General features: G+C 46.0%; 1 protein-coding gene across 1 annotated transcript; it reads left to right on the forward strand.

Annotated features, from left to right (window-relative positions):
• Positions 1–27,665, forward strand: LOC310680265 (uncharacterized protein). Its single transcript, XM_083446642.1, has 17 exons — positions 1–255; positions 2,480–2,555; positions 3,484–3,548; positions 5,028–5,109; positions 5,247–5,347; positions 5,661–5,756; positions 5,848–5,993; positions 6,259–6,396; positions 7,505–7,533; positions 10,752–10,834; positions 12,602–12,677; positions 15,181–15,245; positions 24,221–24,302; positions 24,402–24,502; positions 26,074–26,169; positions 26,247–26,357; positions 27,379–27,665. The coding sequence occupies exons 1-17, from the start codon at positions 220–222 to the stop codon at positions 27,472–27,474; spliced, it is 1,479 nt and encodes a 492-aa protein (XP_083302768.1). The 5' UTR covers positions 1–219; the 3' UTR covers positions 27,475–27,665.
• Positions 27,666–27,761: the final 96 nt, after the last annotated feature.

Here is a 27,761-nt window from a genome sequence, read left to right on the forward strand (position 1 = left end):
AGGCTCCAAGGCCGGGAGGCGAGGCAAGCCTCTGGAAACGAGCGCGATTGGGGGCGGAGCCCGCCTCGGTAATACGGAGCTCGCAATGGGAGTCGCCCATCCACATTCCCCCCGGAAACTCGCCGGGCAAGTTTGAAAGCGGCGCTCAGCCTTTCCACGAAAGCGGGGTTCCTGCTTCTGCCTGAACCGAGCAACAGCAGCCAGGGACGCCGGACGAAGATGGGAGTGACGCTGGGCTACTGGGATATCCGTGGGGTACGTCGGGGTCCATGGTTGTGGGGGGCAGGCTGGGGATGTGTTTTGGCCAGCAGATCTCCGGTCTTGGTACCAACACTCACGCTCTGCTTCTGGTGGGCGGGCGTCTATTCTATGAGTGCCTCGCAGGCAGACGTGCAACAGGTGCAGCTTTCCGAAGACGCATTGGCAGCGGCAGTAGAAAACTTCGCCCGTTGACTTCTGCCTGGGAGTCAAAAAATCACAGACAGGGAAACGGGCTGCCGGAGTCCGGCGAGAGGCTCAGGCTGCAACCCTCTCCCCGCTTACTAAGCCACCCAACTCGGGGAAAGACAAGGCTATCCTACTATCAGGACCGGATTTAGTTTTGATGAGCCCCTAAGCTACTGAAGGTAATGGGGCCCTTTATATGTCTACCTGTCCTTTGCCAACAACAAGTTGTCGCTGTTTTTTGTGTTGAATATATGCTATTTGGTGATTTATGGACCTATTTGCACATAACAAATAGGAGCTTACACAACACAAAACACTGTTGCTGTGTGTAGGTTTTATTTTATTTGTTTTTTATCTTATATTTTGGAAATGGACATCCAGTTTTTTTTTGGGGGGGGGGGCAAGAGAGTGGGGCCCTAAGCTATAGCTTGTTTAGCTTATACATTAATCCGGCACTGAGTTATTGTTATTTATTGTATGTAAGCTGCTTTGGGATTCATTTGGATGACAAGCATCATAGAAATACAATCACTCAATCAAACGTCCGGCGCTCCAGCATCTATTTAGCACGCTGAAGATCAATCGCCGCCGTCTCCAGACACCTGTGGGGGAGACCCGGTCTGGAAGCCCGGAGAGTCGCTGCCAGCCCGTGTGGGCAGCATCAGGCCCCACGCGGAGATGGCGTGACTCAGCGCCAGACCTCGAGTTCCCTGAAATTCCGGCTTTGGCGCGGGGGCGACGGGATTGCATCGTCAGCTCGTTTCCTGTGGCCGCGATTTCCCCCTTGATTTTCACGGGGAAGCTCGGAGATACGCCCCGACGGGCAAGCTGAGCAGCCAATCCCGGCGCCGAGCCGCTTCCCTCCCCTCTTACCTCTTCAATCCGGTGCCAAAACGGGTTGGATAACAGTTGGGTGACGGTGTCATCAGCGAGAGTGAAAAGCAGTGATGGTGGTGCAGGAGGAGAAGGAGCCAGTTCCATCTTGCCAAAAATTCAGCCGCCTCCCTCCGGCAGACCCGCGTCTACGGAGTCCTAAGGAGGCGGGCTGGCCACGTCTCTTTCCCTTTCCTCTTCTTCCTGCGCTCTGTGCAGGTGCAAAAAAGCGCATCCCAGCCCCTTCCTACTCCCTGGCCCCAGATCTTTGTTCAAGGTACCAGTTTGTCCCTGCGCGGAGAGCTCCTGGAAAGGCACTTAACATCCTAGAAAGATAAAACTGTAGAGTTGGAGGGGACCACGAGGGGTCATCTAGTCCAACCCCCTGCAAAGCAGGAATCTTTTGCCGAGCGTGGGGCTCGAACTCCAATGGAATGCTTTCTGCATGGCAATGACGTGGCAATATTTTTCAGTGCCACATTCAGGTCTCCCTTTTTGCCCAGCGCAGGTGGCGCCAGGGTGGCAGTGGGAGGAAGGCAAGTGCCTCCCATAAGGAGCTCCCTCCCCCACTGCCACTTAACCCCCATTTCTCCCGTCATTAAAATATGCTGTATTTTTCTCTTTTTCTGGAGCAGTCGCTGTAATGCCCAGGCATTTGGGGCAATATTTTTGTTGGAGCTGCCTTCCTTCTCTGCTTCTACCTTTCCCTCTTGTTCTCTTTCTTTGTTTGTTTTGTATTCTGTTGCAGGAACAGATTTATTCACACTTTTATACACTATGCTGGAATCTTCTTGATGAAAGGTGGCTAAGAAATATTTAAAATTAAGAAACAAATGAGAAATGAAAGCTTTTGAGCTTGCGCCTATGCTTGAAAAGGAGTGGGGAGCACCCAAGCCAAGAGGGTAGGCTCCTTCCCGTCACAATAAATCATGTGATGTCTGATCACAGCCACTGACATGCAACAGGGTTTTCAGTAAGGTGAGGAGGCTATTGAATAGTAACCTTGTTAGCATGTGCTATCTTCCTCCGTGAAATATCAGCAGGCATGTCAGTATCCTTTGCCTTGGGCCATTGCTAGTCTGGAGCAGATGTAATTGTCTGCTTTTTCCACCACTGGTGATTATTCTGCCACTAAATATTTGTCTCTTCCTTCCTGCAGCTTGCCCATGCAATCCGACTCCTTCTGGAATACACAGGGACTGCATTTGAGGACAAACAATATGCACCTGGAGATGGTAAGGAGCTGTCCCTTTGCAGCCAATAGTGAATCCCATCAGCAGTTAGGATTATTGCCAGTTGCCTTATTTTATTTTATTTTATTTTATTTGCTTAGTGTCTTTGAATTATCTAAGCTGTGGGAATGGTGGAGAGCAGAGAAAACAACATCCAAGAACACTTGCAAATAGATGGCTATATATATATATATATTTAGTAACTTGCAACTTTTATTTCACTTTCACAAAAGAGTAAGATTAAATCCTGGTGCAGCTGATGACTCTGATCTTCAGAAGGTAGACAGCAGCTTGCGAGTTCTGGAGGCCACTTAGTGTAGTGGGATTCCTGCAAAGATAGCTGGGCTAGGAGGACCTTGATCTAAGCCAGAAAGACCTTTATGTACTCAAGTAACCTTGCACTCTCAAGATCACTTAAGGCAGGCTTCCTCAACCTTGGCCCTCCAGATGTTTTGAGACTACAATTCCCATCATCCCTGACGACTGATCCTGCTAGCTAGGGATCATGGGAGTTGTAGGCCAGAAAACATATGGAGAGCTGAGGTTGAGGAAGCCTGACTTAAGGGTTTCTGAGTATGCCTTCTGGCTTTTATACATGCAAAACGTCCTGGTGAACCTCAAGGATTCAAGGGTTGTATGTGTGTTTAATGCAGACCACATGAAATGTTTTAGTGATGTGACTTGGAATGCAACAGATGATCTCTTGCTGTTGTATGCAGTATGGGTTGTATATTGGACAGTGGCCAATTCAGCCCTGTGTTTCTACAGCTAGAATGACCTTCCCCAACCTGGCACTGGCTGTTTTGGACTATGGCTCCCAGCATGAGATTACTAGGATTCATGCCTGATAACCCCCTTAGGAATGGAGCCAAAAACACAAGAGAATCTGGCTATGAAGGAGAAAACTTACTTTTCATACCTGTATTTACAGCTCCTGATTTTGATGCAAGTCAGTGGCTTAATGCGAAGGAGACGCTGGGCTTGGACTTCCCAAATGTATGTAGCAACTGTGGAAAAAACCAGCAACATGTCGTTGTGCACTGATGGGGATGGTGGGGTCATTCTCCTGCTGCTCCCTCTTTGAGATGAGTGAGAGCAATCAGGCCAGAGTCCTGGGCCTCATCTGGCTCTGCTGCACTGTTCCTTCAAGTACAGGTCGCAGCTCAGTGGAAAATGATGACGGTGTGTGAGCAGAATCTAAAGTAGTGGATTGGCTGGAGGTTGAGATCTGCAGTGCATTCCTGGCTTCTTGCTGGAGCAAAGGAAGCCAGAGGCCAGAGGGCCTTTCAAGTGTGCCTGGGGGGAGAAGCCAGGCCCTGTAACGTCTGCAACTAAACTCTCAAGCACAGTTTTCTAGTTTATGAGGGCTATGTTCTGTTCTGAGCAACTTTCCAAGGGCCACATGCCAGTGCTGGGCAGGGCCACAGGCAAAACTGGGTGGAGCAATGCAAATTTTACCGTTATGCCTTAGGCTAGTTTCTGCACATATTCTCTTAACCATCTCTGTGTCCAGGGCAGGATTAACCATTAAGCAAAATAAGCATGTGCTTAGGGCATCAAGTAGGGCACCACAAAATTTTCCATTGCCAAATTTTCAACATTAGTGGTCAGACATTGCTCAGTTGAGTGTTCGTTTTCTCAGTTGAAGATTATCAAAAATCCCAGCAGAACAACTATGCAAGAAGACAGGCTGGATGCCTTATCTCTACCAAGTATAGAAGCAGATGTGTTCTGCAAGATTAGTTATGAGGATCTGATTAAAGACTTTGCAATTAGAAAAAGTAGGAGAAAAATTTTCAGATATAAATAAAGTGGAAGTGTAAAAAATAAACATTATTTTCCATCTTACTGTTGGTTTTGTTTTATTTTGAAAAATATAATTTTATTTTATGGTTTATTGTTATATTTTGAATTAGATATACATGGAGGCATCAAAATCTTTTAAGCGCTTGGGGCCTCTAAAGACCTTATTCCAGCCCTGTCTCTAGTCTCCATTCAATGAAACAAGAAGCACACACCTTAAACGCCATACATTTAATGTGCAAGATTTTCCTCAAAGATTCTGTGGGACTTGGGGGACTTGAGAAAGACTGGAAGCTGCTGAGTGTCAAAAGAAAGAAGGCGCAATGTTAAAAGAAAAGGCTAGACCAGAAAGGAAAAAGACATCCCTTATTATTTTAATTTTGGTTTTTTGGTTTTAATTTTGGTTTTTTACCACTGGGATATCCTGTGCAAAATTACCACATCCATCCTTGGACAGCCCTAAGTAATTATACTACACCTAGGATATGAAAACTATCACCCAGCAATGCGAAATGGCTTCTCTTGAAGCCATTTCAGCTTAGAAAGCCTTTTGATTGATGCTGTTTCTCCTAAGTAAATTGGAAGTTGTCCATCAAGGATGAGAAGGTAATGAAGCTTTATGGGTAGCTTCATCTGCACTGGCACCATTAACCTTTTCTATCCTTTCCTTAGCTCCCTTATCTAATCGATGGTGAGACGAAGATCACACAAAGCAACGCCATCATGAGATACATTGCACGCAAGCATAAGATGTGTGAGTCTTTTTGGCACTAGTGTTTCTTTGGATGCCAGCTTAAAATCAATTAATTAATTAAGTGACTGATAATATTCTAGCCAAATGGTTGCTTAGTGGGTACTCTCTTACTTTCTGTGTATGTTGCATTTCTACAGGTGGTGAGAGTGAAGAAGAAATGGTCAGAATAGATATGCTTGAAAACCACATTATGGATCTGAGAATGGCCTTTGCCAAAGTTTGCTACAGTCCAGATTTTGTGAGTTTTGTGGTTTGCATCCCCCCTTCCCAAATTGGAACTGATCAGGAATCTAGCAGATGTTGAGAATCGTTTGGGGATCAGCATGGTGTGTGAGTGGGTCAAAAGAGACTACTTACGTAAGGCTGAACAAATAATTCTTTCTGCTCCTGTGGGACTGGGAGGGGAACAAAAGTCTGTAAAGTTACAACCAATAAGCAGGCATGAGAGAGAAAGGAAGTCTATAACTGGGGAGTCAGTAGTCCAAGGTTTCGCAAGAGTTGAGATGGAAATCAATCTGTGTACCTAATAATTCAAGAACTTCTGGTTGCAGGAGAAACTGAAGCCCGAGTATCTGGAGCAGATACCTGGAAAACTGAAGTTGCTCTCCCAGTTTTTGGGGGACAAGAAGTGGTTTGCAGGAAAGAAGGTACACGTGCTATGCATAATTCTGTAGAAACAAAGATGTCTCTCTAGTTCTAGGGCTCAATTTACAATGTATTCCACTTGTAATTTTCTAGATCACCTATGTAGACTTTCTTGCATATGACATATTGGATCAGCACTGGATGTTTGAGCCAAAGTACTTTGATCAGTTCCCAAATCTGAAGGATTTCCTTAGCCGCTTTGAGGTGAGATTTACTGCGATGTATGCACTGATGTGGCTGTTGTCTTTGTCCATGGAGTTTTCTTGGCAGGGATACTGGAGTGGCTTGCCGGTTCCTGCTCCAGGTGGATCACGTTTGGTCAAAACTCTCCACTATGACCTGTCCATCTTGTATGGCCCTACTCGGCATAGCTCATAGCTTCTCTGAGTTATTCAAGCCCCTTCGCCACGGCAAAGTGCCTGGCATGCTCTGGTCCATGGGGTCACAAAGAGTCGGACACGACTAAACGACGAAACAACACCAACAACATGCACTGATCTGCAGTAGGAATTGTTCTTATATTGATAGCAAAGGAAATGCAATTCCTCGAGTTGCTCTTTGTCTCCCACAGCAACAACCCCGAGTGGTGTGGCAATCATTCCTTCTTCCCAGGCAACTCTGTGAACTCTGTAATACAGCTCTGTGATTGGAAACTCTCAGCACACTTAAGGGACTACAGCTCCCAGAATTCTTTGGGGGGAATTCCACGACTCTTTAAAGGGGTATCATAGCACTTTAAATGTACATTGTACATTGTGCATGTGGCCTTAGTCTCAGTGCTGTCTTTGTGAAATTCAAGCAGGGAGTAGCATGGGGACAAATCCAGAATTAGTTAGCTGCGTTGGTTGCCAGGGGGTGGGGGCAGCCTGGTCAACCCCTAGGTACACCCCTACAGGCAAGCAAGAGGCATTATCAGAGTTCAAGCACACATTTCAGCCAGGCGAAAACATTTCTGAAGCGTTGTGGATCCTAAACAACTATTTTCAGTTTTTCTTGAGAGTCAGGTTTGCTAAGTGTTGCTGTTTAATGACTATTCCCTTGCAGGCTTTGGAGAAAATTTCTGCCTACATGAAATCTGACCGTTTCATGAAGGCTCCCATCTTTTGGAGACTCGCCAAGTGGAGCTATGAAAAAGTGTAGAGGAGACTGTGAACCTTAAAGCCTCTGCAGATGGGTGTTAGCATCAGTGATGGCCCCTGAGTGAATCACCATCCCTTCATGCTTTTAAACATGTGTGTTATGCTGTGACCCTTAATCCAGACTGTCATTAATAAAACCTATTGGATACTGAACAGATTGTGCTGGCTTCTTAATTTTTCTGCCCTGCAGCCACAAAAATTTTTTCCATTTGTGTTATGTACTTTTCAATTCCCATGCTTCAAAGTTGGGTTTAAAATGCTGCCAGCAAATCAAACTGGTGGCTGCTTGTTTATCAAAAGAGCTTATTCCAAGAGCTCACAGGGCACAAAACAACCTGAATGGGGGTGGGGAGGAGGAGGAGGAGAAGAAGAAGAAGAAGAAGGTTGTCCTCTACAACATTGCCCAGTGCGCTGTGCCAATAAATACCTGCCAACCAAATACACTGGCAGGAAGCATTGTGGTCTAATGCAGCAGGTTTTGTTTGCCCAATTTGTAAGTGATAGCATGCCAATCCTTCCACTTAAGGCTTTTCTATGTGAGCCATCTGTAGTATGTTTTTTTTTTAATTAGTAATTTCCTTAATATTTCACCAGTCAAATTTTCAATAAAGATATGCAGTAGAAGACATGGGGCAAAACAGTGTGTGTACACATTGTTGGAATAGGCAACAGCCTTTAATACAGTACAGTGGTACCTCGGGATGTGAACGGGATCCGTTCCAGAGCCCCGTTCGCATCCTGAATAGAACATAAGACGCAACGGTGCGTCTGTGCATGCACGGATCGCGTTTTGCCGCTTCTGCGCATGCACGTGACGTCATTTTGAGCGTCTGCGCATGCGCGAGCGGCAAAACCCAGAAGCAACACGCTCTGTTACTTCTGGGTTGCCACGGAGCGCAACCCAAAATCGCTCAGCCTGAAGCACATTCAACCCGAGGTATGACTGTATTGAGGAGAAAAAGCCCCTTAGGGGATAATTCGCCTTTGCCACTTTTTAATAATTATTAGTAAGACTCTGTCTGAAGTCCTCTCTTCTAATAACTGCCTTCAGCCTATAGTATCTGGCTGCTCTCCAGCTGAACCCTTCTGGGAGCTGTCTGTACCAACCTGGACTGTAGTCTTGAGCCCGCTTACTACTGAGAAAGTCCCCTTTAACTCTGTTGGGTTTACTACTACTACTACTACTACTAATTTATTATCTGTACCCCGCCCATCTGGCTGGGTTTCCCCAGCCACTCTGGGCAGCTTCCACAGAGACCAAAAATACACTAAAATGTCACACATTAAAAACTTCCCTGAACAGGGCTGCCTTAAGATGTCTTCTGAAAGTCAGGTAGTTGTTTATCGCTTTGACATCTGATGGGAGGGCGTTCCACAGGGCGGGCACCACTACCGAGAAGACCCTCTGCCTGGTTCCCTGTAGCTTTGCTTCTCACAATGAGGGAACCGCCAGAAGGCCCTCGGCGCTGGACCTCAGTGTCCGGGCAGAATGACAGGGGTGGAGACGCTCCTTCAGGTATACTGGACCGAGGCCATTTAGGGCTTTAAAGGTCAACACCAGCACTTGGAATTGTGCTCGGAAACGTACTGGGAGCCAATGTAGGTCTTTCAATGTGTGGTCTCGGCAGCCGCCCCCAGTCACCAGTCTAGCTGCCGCATTCTGGATTAGTTGTAGTTTCTGAGTCACCTTCAAAGGTAGCCCCACGTAGAGCACATTGCAGTAGTCCAAGCGGGAGATAACTAGAGCATGCACCACTCTGGCAAGACAGTCCATGGGCAGGTAGGGTCTCAGCCTGCATACCAGGTGGAGTTGGTAGACAGCTGCCATGGATACAGAATTGACCTGCGCCTCCATGGACAGCTGTGAGTCCAAAATGACTCCCAGGCTACGCACCTGGTCCTTCAGGGGCACATTTACCCCATTCAGGGCCAGGGAGTCCTCCACACCAGCCTGCCCGCTGTTCCCCCAAAACAGTACTTCTGTCTTGTCAGGATTCAACCTCAATCCATTAGCCGCCATCCATCCTCCAACCACCTCCAGGCACTCACACAGGGCCTTCACCGCCTTCACTGGTTCTGATTTGAAAGAGAGGTAGAGCTGGGTATCATCTGCATATTGATGGACACCCAGTCCAAAGCTGGGATGATCTCTCCCAGAGGCTTCATATAGATGTTAAAAAGCATGGGGGAGAGGACGGCACCCCACAAGTGAGAGCCCAGGGGTCTGAACACTCATCCCCCACCACCACTTTCTGAACACGGCCCAGGAGGAAGGAGCGAAACCACTGTATAACAGTGCCCCCAGTGATGAGACATGTACAGGTTTGAGCAGTTAAGAAACTTCCCAAAGTCTAACCCACGCATCTCATTTGACCTTAAATAAATATCACCCAGAAGAGTGACTAGTGGGGTGCCACAGGGTTCTGTCTTGGGCCCGGTCTTATTCAACATCTTTATCAACGACTTGGATGATGGACTCAAGGGCATCCTGATCAAATTTGCAGATGACACCAAACTGGGAGGGGTGGCTAACACCCCAGAGGACAGGATCACACTTCAAAATGACCTTGACAGATTAGAGAACTGGGCCAAAACAAACAAGATGAATTTTAACAGGGAGAAATGTAAAGTATTGCACTTGGGCAAAAAAAATGAGAGGCACAAATACAAGATGGGTGACACCTGGCTTGAGAGCAGTACATGTGAAAAGGATCTAGGAGTCTTGGTTGACCACAAACTTGACATGAGCCAACAGTGTGATGCGGCAGCTAAAAAAGCCAATGCAATTCTGGGCTGCATCAATAGGAGTATAGCATCTAGATCAAGGGAAGTTATAGTGCCACTGTATTCTGCTCTGGTCAGACCTCACCTGGAGTACTGTGTCCAGTTCTGGGCACCACAGTTCAAGAAGGACATTGACAAACTGGAACGTGTCCAGAGGAGGGCAACCAAAATGGTCAAAGGCCTGGAAACGATGCCTTATGAGGAACGGCTAAGGGAGCTGGGCATGTTTAGCCTGGAGAAGAGGAGGTTAAGGGGTGATATGATAGCCATGTTCAAATATATAAAAGGATGTCACATAGAGGAGGGAGAAAGGTTGTTTTCTGCTGCTCCAGAGAAGCGGACACGGAGCAATGGATCCAAACTACAAGAAAGAAGATTCCACCTAAACATTAGGAAGAACTTCCTGACAGTAAGAGCTGTTCGACAGTGGAATTTGCTGCCAAGGAGTGTGGTGGAGTCTCCTTCTTTGGAGGTCTTTAAGCAGAGGCTTGACAACCATATGTCAGGAGTGCTCTGATGGTGTTTCCTGCTTGGCAGGGGGTTGGACTCGATGGCCCTTGTGGTCTCTTCCAACTCTATGATTCTATGATTCTATGACCCCGCCTCCCAACATGTCATATTGGAACTTTATTAAATAAATATTTACAGGCCACACTTTCATAAAAAAAAAAATAATAACATGGTGGTGAATGACATAAAAATATCACAGTACAATATCATGGGTTTAAAATCAAAACACTCTTCCCAGTCTGAGTTGAGAGCAAATTTTGAAGCACTCTTCAAAATTTGTTCTATTGGCTGGGGGTGGTGGGACCTGCAACGGGAAGAGCTGTTCTCTGGAGCAGGTTTAATATGAGTTTGTGGGCTTTTGTGCAATAATAAAGCCACTTTTAGGATTATGCGTATTTGCAGGTTTTATAAACTGTAATAAAAGCCATCCCTAAAACATTGCTTCCATGTCTGCCACCTCTTTAAAAAAAAACACTAAATAAAGGGCTCCGGCCCTTTAAAAGGCTGAACTCGACGCCGCCGCCGCTACTCCCTCCCTCCTCCGAGGTGGCTGCTGGCAGTGAGGCTGCGAGAAAGGGAGCTCGACGGGAGAGGAGAGGACAGCGAGCAGCATGACGATGATTTTGGGCTACTGGGATATCCGAGGGGTGAGTTCCTTGCGTAGAAAGGGAGGGAGAGCCGAAGAGGCGCCCCGCCCCGTCCCGTCCGCCTGCTGAGTCGGGTTCCTGCCTCGCTTTGCAGAGCCTTCCGAGGCGCTCGCTGTTCCCACCGGGGGAGTCGCGCCTGCGGGTGCCCCCTGCGCAAATCGGCGCCGTCCAGGGGCCGCGGGCCCAGAGCTAGCCGATGTTTAAGCCCTGGTTGGAGAAACCTGGGCCATTGTGTGCCCTCGAGGACGAGTGGTTTCTAAGGCGAGGAGGAAGAAGTCCCTCGGGGACCTTTCCTGGAAGGAGCCCGGGTCCCGGCTGGTCGCGCCGAGGAAGCGCGCTGCCGTCGAGGCGCTTTGCTGGAGATCCTCAGCGGATCCCTCGGGGCAGCGGCTGGGGAAAGGCAGAGGGAGCACGCAAGGATGCTCCAGGTGTCTGCTTCTAACTACAGTGGTACCTCAGGTTACATACGCTTCAGGTTACACACTCCGCTAACCTAGAAATAGTGCTTCAGGTTAAGAACTTTGCTTCAGGATAAGAACAGAAATCAGGCTCTGGTGGTGTAGCGGCAGCAGGAGGCCACATTAGCTAAAGCGGTGCTTCAGGTTAAGAACAGTTTCAGGTTAAGAACGGACCTCCGGAATGAATCAAGTACTTAACCCGTGGTACCACTGTATATGGGAGATGACGGAGGGGCTCTACCCATTTGTAGAGCACAGAGCCCCCTTCCTTTGTTCGCCTTACACCTCACTCAGTGCCGGATTTACATATAAGCTAAACAAGCTATAGCTTAGGACCCCACTCTCTTGCCCCTCCCCCCAAAAAACTGGATGTCCATTTCCAAAATGGGGGCCCAAAAAATGTAAAGGGGACAAAATCAGGATGTACATTTTCAAAATATAAGATAAAAAACAAATAAAATAAAGCCTACATACAGTAACAGTGTTTTATGTTGTGTAGGCTCCTGTGATGTAGGTAATGGGCTCTGCCTGCTAGCCTGCTCCCTAAAATATCACTGGTTTGTTCATTTCTGTATATAGGATGCCTACATTCTGCATGCTACTAACATGCGTTTGACCAAACTGCGGGAGGCAGTGGAAGACAGGAGTGCCTGGCGTGCTCTGGTCCATGGAGTCACGAAGAGTCGGACACGACTAAATGATTAAACAACAACAACGCATTCTGCATGGACTGGTTGCATGGCAACCTGTGCAAATGGCTTTAGATACCTATTAGGTCCATAAATTACCATATAGCATATATTCAGCACAAAAAAAGCGACAATTTGTTGTTGACAAAGGACAGCTGGACATATAAAAGGCCCCATTACCTTCAGTAGCTAGCGGCTCATCAAAAATAAATCCGTCCTGACCTCGCCAGGAGACAAAAAACCGGCACAAGGCCACAGTTTTTAAACCTTGGGTGGCAAGCTGCAGTTAATCAAAACAATAAAAGAAAGCTTTTGATCTGGTTCCTATGCTTGAAAAAGTACACCCAGCCCCCAAACCTTGACAGTAGGCTCATTTCTGTCACCAAAAACCGTGTTTTCCTGTCATGTCTGATCACAGCCACTGACATGAAACAGGGGGTTCAGTGATGCCAGGGTGCTATTGGACAGTAACTGTCAGTTGCAAGCATCTGCTATCTTCATCTGTGAAATTTCAGAAGGATGCCAATATCCTTTGCCTTGGGCCATTGCTAGTCAGGAGCAGATGTAGTTTGCTGGCTTTTCTACCAATGGTGATTATTCTTCCACTATTCTTCCTGCAGCTCGCTGGTGCGATCCGACTCCTTCTGGAATACACAGGGACCCCATATGAGGACAAGCAGTATGCGTGTGGAGATGGTAAGGAGCTGACTCCAGAGGAGTTTCTAGCTGCATTATCAAAGTAGAGGGACAAACAAGCGGGAAGCTATAGCTACCTTCCTCCTGCCCTGCGTGTGACCTTCCCAGAGCCATTTGGCTGGTCACGGCTGGAAGCAAAATGGCATTTGGTTTCCTGTCTTGGTAAGGCAGTTTTGCAGTCCCATTGATTAAACATTAGATGTGTCTAAGCTTTGTAGCTGTTAATTGACATTGATGTTCACTGTTGCTTCTAAGGTACAAGTATTTTAAACATGGGAATTGGCTGTCTTAAAGGCATGGGTGAGCTGTTACTTAAAATGTTCCTTTTCCCCATTAATTGCTTGATGTTAGAGATATGGCTGGCAAAGAGGGGGAGGAAGAGGCAGAGGAAATGAGAAACTTGATTCTTTCACACAACAAAAGTGAGATAAGCCTTCTCTGGAAGGCTGCCTGTAAGGTTTCCTAGCAGCACAAAGATGAAGGAGCAGGACGCAGGTGGTAGGAGGCAATTGGATTTAGCTCCAGAGGAGAATTGGCTGCACCTGAATTTCCAAGAAGTAGGAGGCGGAGCAAGCAATTAGAACAAAGCAAGGCCAGCAGGAAGCGGGGGCAGGCCTGGCTTATATCTGGCCTTGGGAGGGATTGCTGGAAGCCTGTTATTGCTGAAAAACATCAACTAGTAAAACTGCAAATGTTTCATGTCTTTGTGTGAGAGAAGTGCTAACCTAACACTTAAATACAGTGGACCCTCTGGATACGAATTAAATTCGTTCCTGGGGCCTGTCTGCAACCCCAAAAGTCCATAGGCAGAGGCACCGCTTCTGCGCACGCAGCGAAACCCAAAAGTATACACTTCTGGGTTTGCCGCGTTCGAAACCCGAAACTTACGTGCCCAGAGTGGTACTTAACTAGAGGTTCCACTGTATGCGTTTTAGGGGTGGGGAGCTGAATCCAGCCTGTGGGTCAGGTTCAGACATTCTCTCAAAGGCCACTTCCACAATCATCTGATGACCCCATGCTGGCAGGTGAAGAGTTTTCCTTTGCCCACATAGGGTAGCCAATCCCAACACGGCTTGGTGTCAGTACCAATCAGCTGATTGGGGCTTACAGAAAGGCTTCCTCACTAAGGAACCACACTTAGGAGCACACTTCAAAGTCCCAATTGTTTCTTTACAGCCACATACTTACCTGCCCAACACCAAGTGTCACATAGGGCAAGTGTGATTGGAAGAAATGGCTTCATGGGCCAATTTGGGACCTTTGCTGGGCCTAATCTGGATTGTGGGGCAGATGTTAACCACCACAGATGTATGTGGAAGAGCTATGGTAATTGGCTTTTTAAAAAGAAGTCACCAAAACAAGTTTTTGTTATGGCTGAACATTCTGATGTGCTTCTTGCGTGAAATCTGGAGTTCTGAAGCTGGCCTCATAACTTCTTATATCAGATTGCTCAGCTATGATGTTTCTTCTAAAACACACTTTCCACCTGAAGCAGTGACAAGAGGGGGAACAGTTCTTTAATGCCATTGTGGCTCCCCCTCCTCCAAAACAGAGGGTTGTGAGGAAGGGCTGAAAGTGCCCTCATATCCTGTTCCACCTCCTGCCGCCTTGATACAGAGAAGCTCTTTGAACCTTTGCTACTTATCACTGACCTTGCTCATAGTACAGAAACCATGTGCTTATCTCTTGACCAACAATGAATCCCTTTAGCAGTTAGGATTATTGTCAGTTGCTTTGGTTTTTTGCTTAGTGTCTTTGAATTATCTAGCTGTGGGAATTGTGGAAAGCAGAGAAAAAATATATCCAAGAACATTTGGAAATAGATGGAGCTTTTTTAAAGAAGTATGGTAACTTGTGCTTTTTATGTGACTTTCAAGAAAGAGTAGGATTAAATCCCAGCCCAGCTGCTGCCTCTGATCCTCAGTGGTGGACCAAAGGTTAGACAGCAGCCTGCAAGTTCTGGTGGCCACTTAGTGTAAGCCTCCTGTTCAATCTGGTCAGACCTTCATCAGGCCAAAAAGGTGGTTACGTTCTCATGTAACAATGCACACTGAAGATCACTTAACAATGGCTTAGTGTTTCTGAGTATGCCTTCTGGCTTCCATACATGCCAAATATATTGGTGGACTTCAATGATTTTAGGGTTTGTGTGTGTGTTTTATGTAGTCCATGTAAAATGTTTAGTGATGGGAGTTGAAATGGAACAGACAATCTCTTGTTGTGTCTACTTCTAGATGCAATTGCCTCTTTAAAAGTATGGGTTGAACTTTGGACAGTGGCCAATATGTTTCTACAGCTAGAATGACCTTCCCCAATCTGACACTCTGGTTGTGTTGGACTATGGCTCCCAGTATGAGATTGCTAGGATTCATGCCTGATAACCCCCTTAGGAATGGAGCCAAAAACATAAGAGAAGCTGGAAATGAAGGGGAAAATAAGCCTGACTGGTATAGAAGTGAAAACAGACTTACCATGGACTTACTTTTCATACCTGTATTTACAGCTCCTGATTTTGACAGAAGTCAGTGGACTAATGCGAAGGAGACGCTGGGCTTGGACTTCCCAAATGTATGTAGCAACTGTGGAAACAACCAGCAACATGTTGCTGTGCACTGATGGGGATGGTGGGGTCATTCTCCTGCTGCTCCCTCTTTGAGATGAGTGAGAGCAATCAGGCCAGAGTCCTGGGCCTCATCTGGCTCTGCTGCACTGTTCCTTCAAGTACAGGTCACAGCTCAGTGGAAAATGAAGACGGTGTGTGAGCAGACTCTAAAGTAGTGGAATGGCTGGAGGTTGAGATCTGCAGTGCATTCCTGGCTTCTTGCTGGAGCAAAGGAAGCCAGAGGCCAGAGGGCCTTTCAAGTGTGCCTGGGGGGAGAAGCCAGGCCCTGTAGCGTCTGCAACTAAACTCTCACACACAACTCTCAAGTGCAGTGTTTCCCAGTTGGTGGTGGCAAATTCTGTGCAAAATTGTTATGTCAATCCTTGAGTAGCCCTAAATAATTATACTAGAGCTGTGATGCTAACACCCAACAGTGTGTTTTCTCCTGAAGCCATTTCAGTTTAGACATCCTTTCTGCTGGCATTGTTCATCCTATGTAAATGGGAAGTTGTCCAGCAAGGATGATGGGGCGATGAAATATTCTGGGTCTTCTGCAGTGGCACCATTAACTTTTTCTATCTTTTCGTTAGCTCCCTTATCTAATTGATGGTGAGATGAAGATCACACAAAGCAACGCCATCATAAGATACATTGCACGCAAGCACAAGATATGTGAGTCTTTTTGGCACTAGTGTTTCTTTGGATGCCAGTTTAAAATTAACTGATTAACTGATTGATAATATTCTTGTCAAATAGTTGGTTAGAGGTGCACTCTTACCTTCTGTGTATGTTGCGTTTCTACAGGGGGTGAGAGTGAAGAAGAAATCATCAGGATGGATATGCTTGAAAACCAGCTCATGGATGTCAGAATGACCTTTTCAAGACTTTGCTACAGTCCAGATTTTGTGAGTCTGGTGGTTTGAATCCTCCTTCCAAGTTGGCAATGCAGCCAATGACGAGAATGATTTGGGGATCAATATGGAGTGAGTGGGTAGAAAAATAGCACTTATGTAAGACTTAACAAATACTTTCTTTCTGCTCTTTGAGGGCTATCAGAGGAACAAAAGATCTTTAGAGTTAGAGAGAGAAAGAGAGTCCTATAACTGGGGAGTCAGTAGTTCAAGGTTTCACAAGAGTTGAGCTGGAAATGAATCTGTGTATGTAATAATTCAAGAACTTCTGGTTGCAGGAGAAACTGAAGCCTGAGTACCTGGAGCAGTTCGCCGGGGAACTGAAGCTGCTCTCCCAGTTTTTGGGGGACAGGAAGTGGTTTACAGGAAAGAAGGTACAAGATCTATGCCTAATTCCATGGAAACAAAGATGTCTCTCTAGTTTTATGGATCCATTTAAAATGTCTTCCTCTTTTGATTTCCTAGATCACCTATGTAGATTTCCTTGCATATGATGTATTGGAACGGCTCTGGATGTTTGAGCCAAAGTACTTTGATGAGTTCCCAAATCTGAAGGATTTCCTTGACCGCTTTGAGGTGAGATTTACTGTGTTGTATGCATGGATCTCCAGTAGGAATTGTTCTTTTATCCATAGCAGAAGAAATGTGATCCACCAACCAACTGAATATTGGCAGTTTCCCTTAATCTGTCACTTTCTTTATACATCTTTATTCACAACCAGTCCACAGGGTTGCACTGAATATCAGCCTCCTCTTCCTCCTCAGACCACACTCACTCTATGTGTTTAAAGTGCTATGATAGCACTTTAAAGAGTCATGGCTTCTTCCAAAGAATCCTGGGAGCTGTTTTTTGTTAAGGGTGCTTCGTGCAAGTTACTCCCTGGCTCTAAGAGCAACTGTCCACATTGGTTTAGCAATCAATTCCCCTTCCCAGGTAACTCTGGGATTTCTGAACCGTATCTCTGTTAGCAGAAACTCCTAGCGCACTTAATGGACTACCGCTCCCAGAATTCTTTGGGGGATGCCATGGCTCTTTAAAGGGGCATCATAGCACTTTGGATGCACAGTGTGAATGTGGCCTTATTCTCAGTGCTGCCTTTGTGGAATTCAACAGAGAGAATAATGGTTACAAAACCAGAATCGGTTGACCGAGATCCCTCAGGATCCATTCCAAGTTTATGATTCTATGACTTCTATGGCTCTGCTTGCCATTGGCTCTGCCTCTGCCTAATATTAGTCTCCTTTCATCCTTTCTGAGCAGTTCCACTTGGTGCCAGCCTCCACAGATTTACACATGTGCACCCCCTCACTTATAGATATTAAATACTCTCGTTAAGGGGGGGGGGTAGAGACACTGTGTATATGCCATCACCTAGGAGTTGTGCATTCTAACACTGCAAGGTTTTCCTGCAGAAAGGTGCTTCCCCTGCCTCACCCCCTTCACACATCTACACACACACACGCTGTGTAGATGATATACATGCTATGAGAGACTGGCAAAATTGCACAACAACAAAAATCTGCTCCTCCAGATAATGAGAAAGTATTTGCTGGGCTGTGTGTGTGGCAGAATCCGCAGAGAAACTCTGTCATGTTTTTCAAGCTATCTGCTGTTGCTGTTACCAGGCGTAGGGATCCTTTTTCAGCCAAGGCCCACTTTCTGTTCTGCAGAAGCTTCTGGAGGCCACTGTCAGTGGTGGGCAGGGCCAGAGGCAAAAGCAGCTGAGCAATTGCTGTAAATTTTATTTTTTTACCATAGGCTCATTTCTACATGCGCTCTGACACTCAACTCTATCCTCCATCTAAGGAAATGAGAGGCATTCTCAGAGTTCAGGGACACATTATAGCCAGGCAGAAACACATAAGAAGAGTGCAAGCATGTCCTGAGTGGAAAGCATTTTGGGTCCTAGACAACTGTTTTCAGGTTTCCTCCAGAGTTGGGTTTAGATTCTTGCTATGTGTGATGCTGTTGCTGTTTAATGACTCTCTCTTGCAGGCTTTGGAGAAGATTTCTGCCTACATGAAATCTGGCCGTTACCTGAAGACTCCCATCTTCTTGAAAAATGCCAAGTGGGGCGATAAAAAATAGAAGAGGAGAACGTGGACCTTAAAGCTTCTGTAGATGAGTGTTGGCATCAGGGAAGCCTCTGAATGATTCACTATCCCTTCGTGCCTTTAAACATGTATGTTATGTTGTGTTAATGTTGTCATTGTGATTCTTAATTAATGTTGTCATTGTGATAAAAAAAGAAAAGCATACTGAAACAATTGTCCTGCCTTCTTATTCCAAGAGCTCGCAGGGCACAAAACAACCTGAATGTGGGAGAGGGGGGAGGAGGAGGAGGAATTGTCGTCCCTTGCAACATTGCCCAGTGCAACTGATGCCCTTGTGCCAATGCCTGTCAGCCAGATACACTGGCAGGACACATGGTGGTATAAAGCCACAGGTTTTGTTTGTATGATTGGGAAGTGCTAGCTTGCCTTTCCTCCCAATTAAGGCCTTTCTACATGATCCATAAAAGCATGCCTAAGTATCTCAGAATACTTAGAATTAGCCAAATTGACAGACATAATAAGACAAAAACCAAAAAGTGAAGTAAAAAAAAAAAAGAATGGGAGTGCCTAAATGAATACCTCAAAAGTCAAGGTTCGAGGGCAGAAATCTGGCTGAGTCTGGAATAACCTTGTGAAGTGAAAGGATATGAAAGAAGGATTTATATCTAGATGTTAGGATAGAGATGATAAAGGAAACAGGAAAACAGGAAGACAAAATGAGAGATAAAGGAGGTGCTGTGGGATTGGTGGAAGTCAATGACTTGATGTTGTTGTTTTAGTGTTTATAATATTAACTTGTAAGCTATGGATTTGGTTTATTTGCTTTGTTGTTGTTGTTTTTTAGTTTTCAAATGTTGATTTTTGTGTGTTGTGTATTGTTATTTTTTGATATCTTTCGTGTTGTTGTTGTTGTGTGGAAAATACTAATAAAATTTATTATTATTTAAAAAAAAGCCTGCCTAAGTAGGTTGGGTTTTTTTTTAGTTCTTTCCGTAATCTTTCAATAGTTAACTTTTCAATAAAGGTATGTGGTAGAAGAGATGAGACACTGCAGTGTGTGTGTGTGTGTGTGTGTGTGTGTGTGTGTGAATTGTTGGAATAGACAGTAGCTTTCAATTAATAATCAAACAATATATACCCTGCACATCTGGCTGGGTTTCCCCAGCCACTCTGGCCAGTTCCCAACAGAATATTAAAAACACGATAAAAGATCAAACACTAAAAACTTCCCTAAACAGGGCTGCTTTCAGATGTCTTCTAAAAGCCAGATTGTTGCTTATTTCTTTGACATCTGATGAAAGGGCGTTCCACAAGGTGGGCGCCACTACTGAGAAGGCCCTCTGTCTAATACTGTCTTGCAGAGAGAGAGAAAGCCACTTAAGGGGTTAATTGCCTGAGGTACTTTTTCAAACTTGTAAGAATGTTCAAAGTTCTCTCTCCAAAACCTGACTCCAGCCTGCAGCCTCTGGCTGCTCTCCAGCTTCTCTCTCTCCCAGGAGATGCCTGTATCAACTTGGACTGTAGTCTTATGCCCAATTAAGTGATAAGTAAGTGGGCATTAGGCTGCAGCCGAAGTTGTTACTGGGAACTGAACTCAGTGGGATTTACTTCTCAGCAGAAATGGACAGGGCTGAGTGGTTTCCAAAAGTTTCACGAATGCTTCTCACTTGACCGTGTTTTGTTTTGTTTTTAAACGCCCTTTCCTCGCAACAGAAAGATCACATTGCAACTTTATTAAAAGTTTCACAAAACTTAACATGAAAAGTATAAGAAGGTGGTGTAGGACGTAAAAAACACGACGCCACAATAACATCGGGTTAGAAGAAAGCAAAACTCTTTCCCACCCCCGTCCTTTTTCGGTGCTAATTGGGACTGACCCCAATGGGAAAGTGCTGTTCTCCGGGGCAGGTTTAATGTGCAACCAAGCCAGTTTTAGGATTGTGTGTATTTGGAGGTTTCATAAACTCTAATAAAAAGCCGTTCCCCAAACGTTGCTTCCACGCCCCGCCCACCTAATTAAAAATAAGATTAATCGGCTCTGGCCCTTTAAAGAGCTGAACTCGACGCGCCTCGGCGGCTGCTTCTCGAGTCCCTCCTCCAAGGTGGCTGCTGGCAGTGAGGCTGAGAGAAAGAGAACTCGACAGGCAACATGACGATGATTTTGGGCTACTGGGACATCCGAGGGGTGAGTTCCTTGTGCAGAAAGCGAGGGAGAGGTCTCCCCCCTCCGCCTGCTGAGTCTGCTCTGCAGAGCCTTCCCAGGCTCTAGTTGCTCTCGCGGGGGGGGGGGGGGGAGGCGCGCCCGTGGGTCGCCCCTGCGTAAGTCGGCGCAGTCCAAGGGCTGCTTACGCCCTCTCAACCGCGGGGGGCCTTTGGGTGCGCTCTTGGTCCCGTGGCTTCTAAGGCGAGGAGGGAGAAGTTCCCCAGAGTAGCTCGAGCCACCGTCCCGCCCCCACCAGCCCCCGGGCCTTGGGAAGCTGCGCTGCCGTCGAGGCGCAGTTCTGGAGGCCCCCAGCTGATCTCCCAGGGCAGCGGCCGGGGAAAGGCGGACGGAGCTCGGCGGAGGCCTTTTGTCTGGCTGCTCCACGTGTCTGCTCCCCCGTGCAAAAGGCCGACAGGTCCTGCGAGACTGTTTGATGTGCACCCCTGGGCCTTCGCCTCGCCTTGTTTTTCGCGCGAGTGGAGCTCGACGGGGCGCCCGCGGCGGAGGCTCGTTGGACGAGCGGTTCCCACCTGCCGAGCTCTGCTTCGTCCACGCCTACCTTGCCTGCGTGTTGTGCTGTTAGAATTCTACAGCCCTGTGCACGTGGAAGGTGGGGGGCTAGCGATGGCGATTAGCCACCATGGCTGCGCTCTGCCTCCACAGCTGGAGGGAGGAATGCTGCTGAATAACAGTGGGCGGGGGGGGGGGGTGTGGAGAGGGCCCTGGGGCTCACATCCCGCTTGCGGGTTTCCCACAGGCATCTAGGGGTCCACTAGTACAAATTACATTCATTTCCCTTCTGACACAGCCTCTTGGTTCTCACTCAGGGTCAAACTCTCAGTTCACCCCTAAATGCCTCACCAGGAGAAGAGTTCCTGGAAGCAGCAGACTTCAAGTCTCCCTCTAGACTTGCTTTTTATGGTTAGGCCTAAGGCGGATGGTACTTGCTGGGGTGCCCACAGTGTGTCCTCTTCAGCTGCATTCCCCATTCCTATTTCCAGGTATAACAGGTTTGTTGAGTTTTCCAGGGGGCCCAGAGGATGAGGAAAGCCCCCCTCCTTCACACACAGCTCTTTCTTCACCCTCTGCCCTCTCCTCCTCCATCTTAGATGCTGACTGCTGCTACCTTTTGATTGATTGTTCCTTTTTTCTAGCTTGCCCACAGCATCCGCTTGCTACTAGCGTACACAGACACCCCCTTTGAAGATAAGTTTTACAGCTGTGGAGAAGGTGTGTATTGCTAAACTTAGAATGTACAGATCTCCTCTTAATCAGAGTACTAAACACTTTTAAAAAGTTGCTGCTTTATTAATAGTTTCCTGGTGGGGCAGAGGCAGTTTGCCTTTGGGCATTCTGAACAAGAGTTGGTAGGGAAAGTGTTTCGCTTGTGCTTATGTCAGCCAGTTATTTGAAATGCCCAAAGTTGCATTTTTGCAACTACGTTAAACTTAAGTACTACAATCTGAAGGTATGTCAAGTTGCTCGACAGCTCTCTATGTGTGTGTTGATGAAGGGCTTGTAACACTCATGCAACTGTTGAAGGGAAAGGTAATATTTAATATATCAGTTTGCTTATTGTTATGTAATTGTTACATAATGTTTATATATGTCGCATTACACACCACCATATATTTCTAAATGGCTACCAGATGTTGTTTGGAGGAATATTCCTAGACCTGTGTGTGTGGTGACTCTGTTCAAGAGTAAAAAAAGGGGCAGAATTAATCTAACTAAATCTTGGCTCTCCCACACCCAAGTGTGGATATGTAAGTTTGGTTTCTGCGGTCTGTACTTGCCCTAATAAGCAACAGGAAACTAAATGATTCAAATTCCCACTTATTGCCACAACATTTGAATCACCTTGGTGCGTAGAATGGAGGCGCATACCATGAATGCAAAGGTGTATTAGAGGCTGCTGTTACCAAACCGTCACAATGAGCTTTTCAGAGTGATTGTGAAAGTAGGTTTTATCTTGAGTGCTATATTGCTAGCTCACTCTGGTGTCTTTAGCTTAATCCCTTGCATTTGTGTGTGTTTGCACATGAGAGAGTGACAGAGAGCAGAGAGAGAGCATAACTGCAGGGACAGTACCTCTTAAGTGGCTTTTTCTCTGCAAGCTTCTCTTAATTTAAGGATGGATGAATATTCCAACAGTATCTTTGCACAGCATGGGAGTATGCAACCACCAAGGACATATTTAGAAATGATTTCGGTACCCCAAATCTTTTGGGTACATGCCCTCTTTGTGTTTGTTTCAGAATTAAGATGCGCTCATGCCGTAGAGTGCAGTCTATGCACCACTCAGTTGGTCCACATTTCCTGCTTGTCTTAGTGGATGGTGATGGGGGATATTTTGGTTTTGCACAGCTGGTGGGAAGTGGACAATGGAAAAAAAAAAAGGCAATGGCCCTTTCCAGAGTCACTTCTTGAATGTGCTTGATTTCCTACAAAGAAGCTGAGGATGTGGCCAGATGCCACTGCCTCCAAGTTTAGAGTTTGCCCTCTGTTGTAACACAGTTAACAGTTAACAGCTGGTTCAAAATGTGCCAGCCGGGTAACTGACTTACTTGAGTTCTATTTAGAACTCTTATAACCCCCCTTTTAAGCCAGCAGCAGCAGCCAGTTTGTTTCCAGGTCCAGTTCAAAGTGCTCAAATTAGTGTTTAAAACCTGGAATGACTTAGGCCACATTCCTTGTGTTAACTGGGAATGTTCAAGGAGGAGGAGGGAGAAGTTTTCCTAACTGTAAAATACTAGACATTTGAGTGCAGATGTCTGTGTGTTTTGCTGTTAGGACATCTTGAGGCAGATGTCTGCATTTGAAAACGTGTAACAGCAAGAACTGATTGTGCTTATAAACCCTGGTTGCCCAGAAAAGCCTTGAGCACAATGGAGGCTTTGTCTTAGAATCCGCATAGCTCAGAACTTGCTGTTTTCCTCTTAACTGCATCTTCATTTTGCAAAGCGATTTCTTGAAATCTTCAGAATGTCCCCACAGTTTCTTAGGATCTAGAATGAAAATATAAAACTAAGCCAGAGAACTGCTCCATGTAACTTTCAGAGAGACTCCTCTGAATGGATCCTAGCAAGATGGACAAGTAAAGTGTGGGAAAGCAATTCAGAATGCTTGCCTGAACTTGTGCCCTTGACTTGAACAGGGCTTGCTATAACTCAGCAAGGCCCAGATCTATCAGCCTCTGTAGAAAAATATCCCTCAGAATGCTCTCACCAAGTTAACTCAGAATTAAATCTTGCTGAATTGTCATTGGACTTTGTCCTAACCACTTTCCTTGGGATTGCAACCTTAGCCACAAATTCATGGTGTGTGTGTGTGTGTGTGTGCGCGCGCACATGCACGTGTGGCATTTCTTAAACGTTGATTTCCTTGCCTGTGCGAAGGAGAGTGACTGAGCAAATTTTATGTGCAGGAAGTGAAAATGCTCTCTCTCTCTCTTCCAGGCCCCGACTATGACAAGAGCCAATGGTTCAGTGAGAAGGAGAAGCTGGGCCTGGACTTCCCTAATGTAGGTCACTGTCTTTTTCTATCATATGACAGCTGTGAAGAGGAATGTGCCTGGGTTATCCAGAAGTTCTGGAGGTTTGGTGGAGGAATATGCCTTTCTTCCTTGTGGTACTCCTCTGTGGGGCCTTGGGTTGGGAAGCAGTGGTTGAGGAATGAGTGTGAGTAGAGTGAATGGGGGCCATTCATGGTGGAAGCACCAAGCTTCAAGCTGAATTGTCTTCAAGCTGGTCATTCTTTGTTTACTTTCCAGCTTCCTTACCTAATTGATGGCAAGACCAAGCTTACGCAGAGTAATGCCATTCTCCGGTACATTGCACGTAAACATAAGCTCTGTGAGTAAAATTGAGTTCTTTGGGGGACCTGGGCTGGCTGATTGGCATCGACATCTTTCTGTCTGTTTGGGATTTCTCATTGTCGTGTGTTTTCTCCAGGTGGAGAAACAGAGGAGGAGATGGTCAGAGTGGATATGCTGGAGAATCAGGTGATGGATTTCCGCATGAGCCTCGTGATGGTCGTGTACAACCCTGATTTTGTGAGTTCACCTGCCTCTGTTGTTCACAGCTGCTGTTGCATTGTGGGGATTTTTATAGGACAGGGGGTGTCAACCCAGTGCCTGCAGATGCCCTAGGCCTCGTGCTTGCAAAAGCTCTCACTGGTGCTGCCCCAGACTCTGAGCTTTCTAGGGGGAAAAAATGTAAGTCTCTAGCCCTACTAGATGGGGCAAAATGTGCAGGTACTTTCTAAGCAATTTCTGTGAAATTATTATTATTGATTAAATTAATATACCGCTCTTCATCTGAAGATCTTAGGGAGATGCACCAGATAAAAATGCAGGATAAAAGCACAAAAACAAAACAATAACTCCCCTCCCACAAACACATTTAAAAGGCTGTAGGATATTAGCCAAAGGCCTGGTTGAAGAGGAACATTTTCACCTGGTGCCTAAAAATATATAATGAATGTGCCAGGCAAGCCTCCCTGGGGAGAGCATTCCACAAACAGGAAGCCACTGCAGAAAAGGCCCATTCTTGCAATGTTACCCTCTGGACCTCTCAAGGAGGCACAAGAAGAAGGGCCTCATGATGATGACCAGGTTCTGGGGCGGTTTATATGGGGAGAGGCGGTCCTTCAGGTATTGCGGTCCTGAGAGTGAGTGTGTGTGATGACCTTGTATATTTTTCTGGTGCTGGGTAGTGCTCCTTGTTGTTATTAGACAGCCTCAGTGTATCTCTCTCTGTAAAATCAATATTGTGTGATCCCACAATTGGGACTGGCAGGAGATAGCTGATTTCCAATGAAAGCTTAAGCTTGTTGCTGGTGGCTGCCTCTAATTTTGTGCTATGCCATGCCCCCATTGCAGCCATTTTGTGACTGGTGTCCCCAGCACTCTCTCAAAATTCAAAATGTGCCCACTGTTCCAAAAAAGATGATTGGCCCCTGTTATAGGCTGTCTCCAAAAGGAGAGAGAGTCACACTGTATAGAGTGAGCAATGTTTCTTTCGCCAAATGCATGAAAGTGACAGAAGTATGTGACTCTTCCAAGATCTCAAACTGTTTTTGGACTACAACTCCCATGTTGCCTAGCTAGCAGGACCCCAGTGGTCAGGGATGATGGCAATTGTAGTCTTCAACAGTTGGAGACCCAAGTTTGGGAAACACTGGTCTAGAACATATTTCTAGAAACCTTGCTAGAGATGGGACGTGTGTGCAGGTGCATGCATTTGTGTGGGATTCACACTTCACAAGCATTTTCTGCATGAAACACCAAGGTACACAAAGCAACAGTGTTTGCTGCGTAAATGTGAATCTGCTCACAGAACAGCGTGTTTAAATTTCTCCTGTTGGTGTTATGGCGATTGATAGAGTTTGGCTTGAGGAAAGTGAAAAAAATCTCCATAAGGCGGCTCTTCTAGGTCATGCCTAATAACTTCTTGTTTCCTGCCATATTACTCCTTGAAGGCAAGATGCCATCCTGCCTTGTTCTCTCATAATTCTTGCACTGACAGCATCAAATTCATAGGTTGTTGGATGGAGGGGAGTTATGATGAACTTTAGCTGAGAACACGGATCCAATCTTTCCCCTCCCCCTTGCTTGTTTTGCAGGAGAAACTAAAACCTGGGTACTTGGAGCAACTGCCAGGAAAGCTGAAACTGTTCTCAAAGTTCCTAGGGGACAGAAAGTGGTTTGCTGGGGACAAGGTATGTGCATGTCCACCTAGAGGCATCTGAAGGCAGGCTTGCTCCCTTTGGTGTCTCACTTTTGAGTCTCTTTCCAGATCACCTTTGTTGACTTCCTCATGTATGATGTCCTCGACCAAAACCGCATGTTTGAACCCAAGTGCCTTGATCAGTTCAAGAACCTTCAGGATTTTCTCTCCCGTTTTGAGGTTAGTGTTGTCTTCCCAAAACGTGCTTGCTTGCAGGTCTTTGCCTGCATCTTGTGACTTGGCTCATTAGCTTTTGGCAAGAAGCCACAAATTGATTGACTACAAAGTTCCAAACTGGCTAGAGCAACTGTCCAAGTTGGCACAAACAGGGATTTGCAAGAAACATTTGTCTGTTTCCTTCTTTGCACATAAAGGCCAGGGTTCTGAAACGTGCTTTGCTTCAGAGGGATATGGTGGCAATTTCCCATTCATCCATTATTTCATATGTTCCTAGATGTGACTGGTAGCAAGGCAGTGGGAGCTAGCAATTAATTGGCTCTGCTGAAGGGTCTTGACTGACATCTTTGTGGGCTATGAGAGAGCGAGGTTTTGTTTGTGTTCTTGCCCATCCTGTGTGATGTTGCAGATACAGCGGGAGCTCCTTCCTTCATGAAGTGATGGATTGCTCCAGAAGCCTCCTGGAGTGTCTTATTTTGTACCAGATGGCTTAGCCCAGAGATAGATGCTTCCTGGTCAAATTGTTTGTGAGTGGAGTTCCTCAGCACTGGCACAGCAACACAGCTGGGTCATGTTGAGCTCAATAGGTGAACACTTTGGCTGCTGTTGTTTTATACATGTAGCTTTTGAAATGCACAGGGAGTCGTTTCTCAGTGTTTTTGTACATAGCGGTTTGCGGTTGTACACACCTTTGCACCATAGCATCGTGTCAAGGGGCAGCTGCTATCGGTGTTGTCTGTACACATGGTTGGACCTGTCTTCAAACTACTGTGCAATGTATTTCTCTATTCTCCTCCCCTCAACTAGAAGAGACAAATATATTCTGCTTCCTATTTTGCCAGTCTCCTTTAGAGACGAGATAAACATGTTGAAGGAGAATGTTATAAAAAAAATGCAGACTTGCCATTTTGGCATGAGCAAAACCAGTGTCAGTTTTCCTAAGGCTTTGTCAACTTTTGTCTTACTGAGGTGGATTCTTTCACCCACATCCTTTCCTAAAAACATTCTTTTTCTGCACCTCCAGGCCCTAGAGAAGATTGCTGCCTACATGAAATCCAGCCGCTTTATGAAGACTCCCATTAATAACAAGATGGCTAAATGGTGTAACAAGAAAGAGTAGATGAAGAATAAAAAAATCCTTTCTGCTGCTAGACAAGAAAACTTCTTTTTGCCTTGAGTAGAGCTGATTGGATTGACTAAAGGCTGCCCCCCCCCCCGAACGTAGTACTCTTTCTATGGAATGGTTGGAAACTATTCTGTATTTTTAAAGCTGTAGTAGCCAATAAAGAATGATATTCTTGTTCTGTTGAATGTGCCATCATACCTTTATTGGCCATTAATGTGTTGCTTTTATCTTGCTGTTCTGAGTGGTTGTATGAACATGTCTTGCCCATCTGTGGAAGAAGA

The sequence above is a fragment of the Podarcis tiliguerta genome (genome assembly GCF_965153285.1).
Source record: "Podarcis tiliguerta genome assembly, chromosome: 6".
NCBI lineage: Eukaryota > Metazoa > Chordata > Lepidosauria > Squamata > Lacertidae > Podarcis > Podarcis tiliguerta.

Bases quoted from the DNA above. Each gene is read 5' to 3' on its own strand.
- LOC310680265 (XM_083446642.1), top strand. From the start codon at position 220: ATGGGAGTGACGCTGGGCTACTGGGATATCCGTGGG. The intron at 5,757-5,847 runs GTACACGTGCTA...GTAATTTTCTAG, and splicing joins AGTGGTTTGCAGGAAAGAAG to ATCACCTATGTAGACTTTCT. The intron at 7,534-10,751 runs GTGTGTGTACAC...GCTGGCAGTGAG, and splicing joins AGAAGACATGGGGCAAAACA to GCTGCGAGAAAGGGAGCTCG.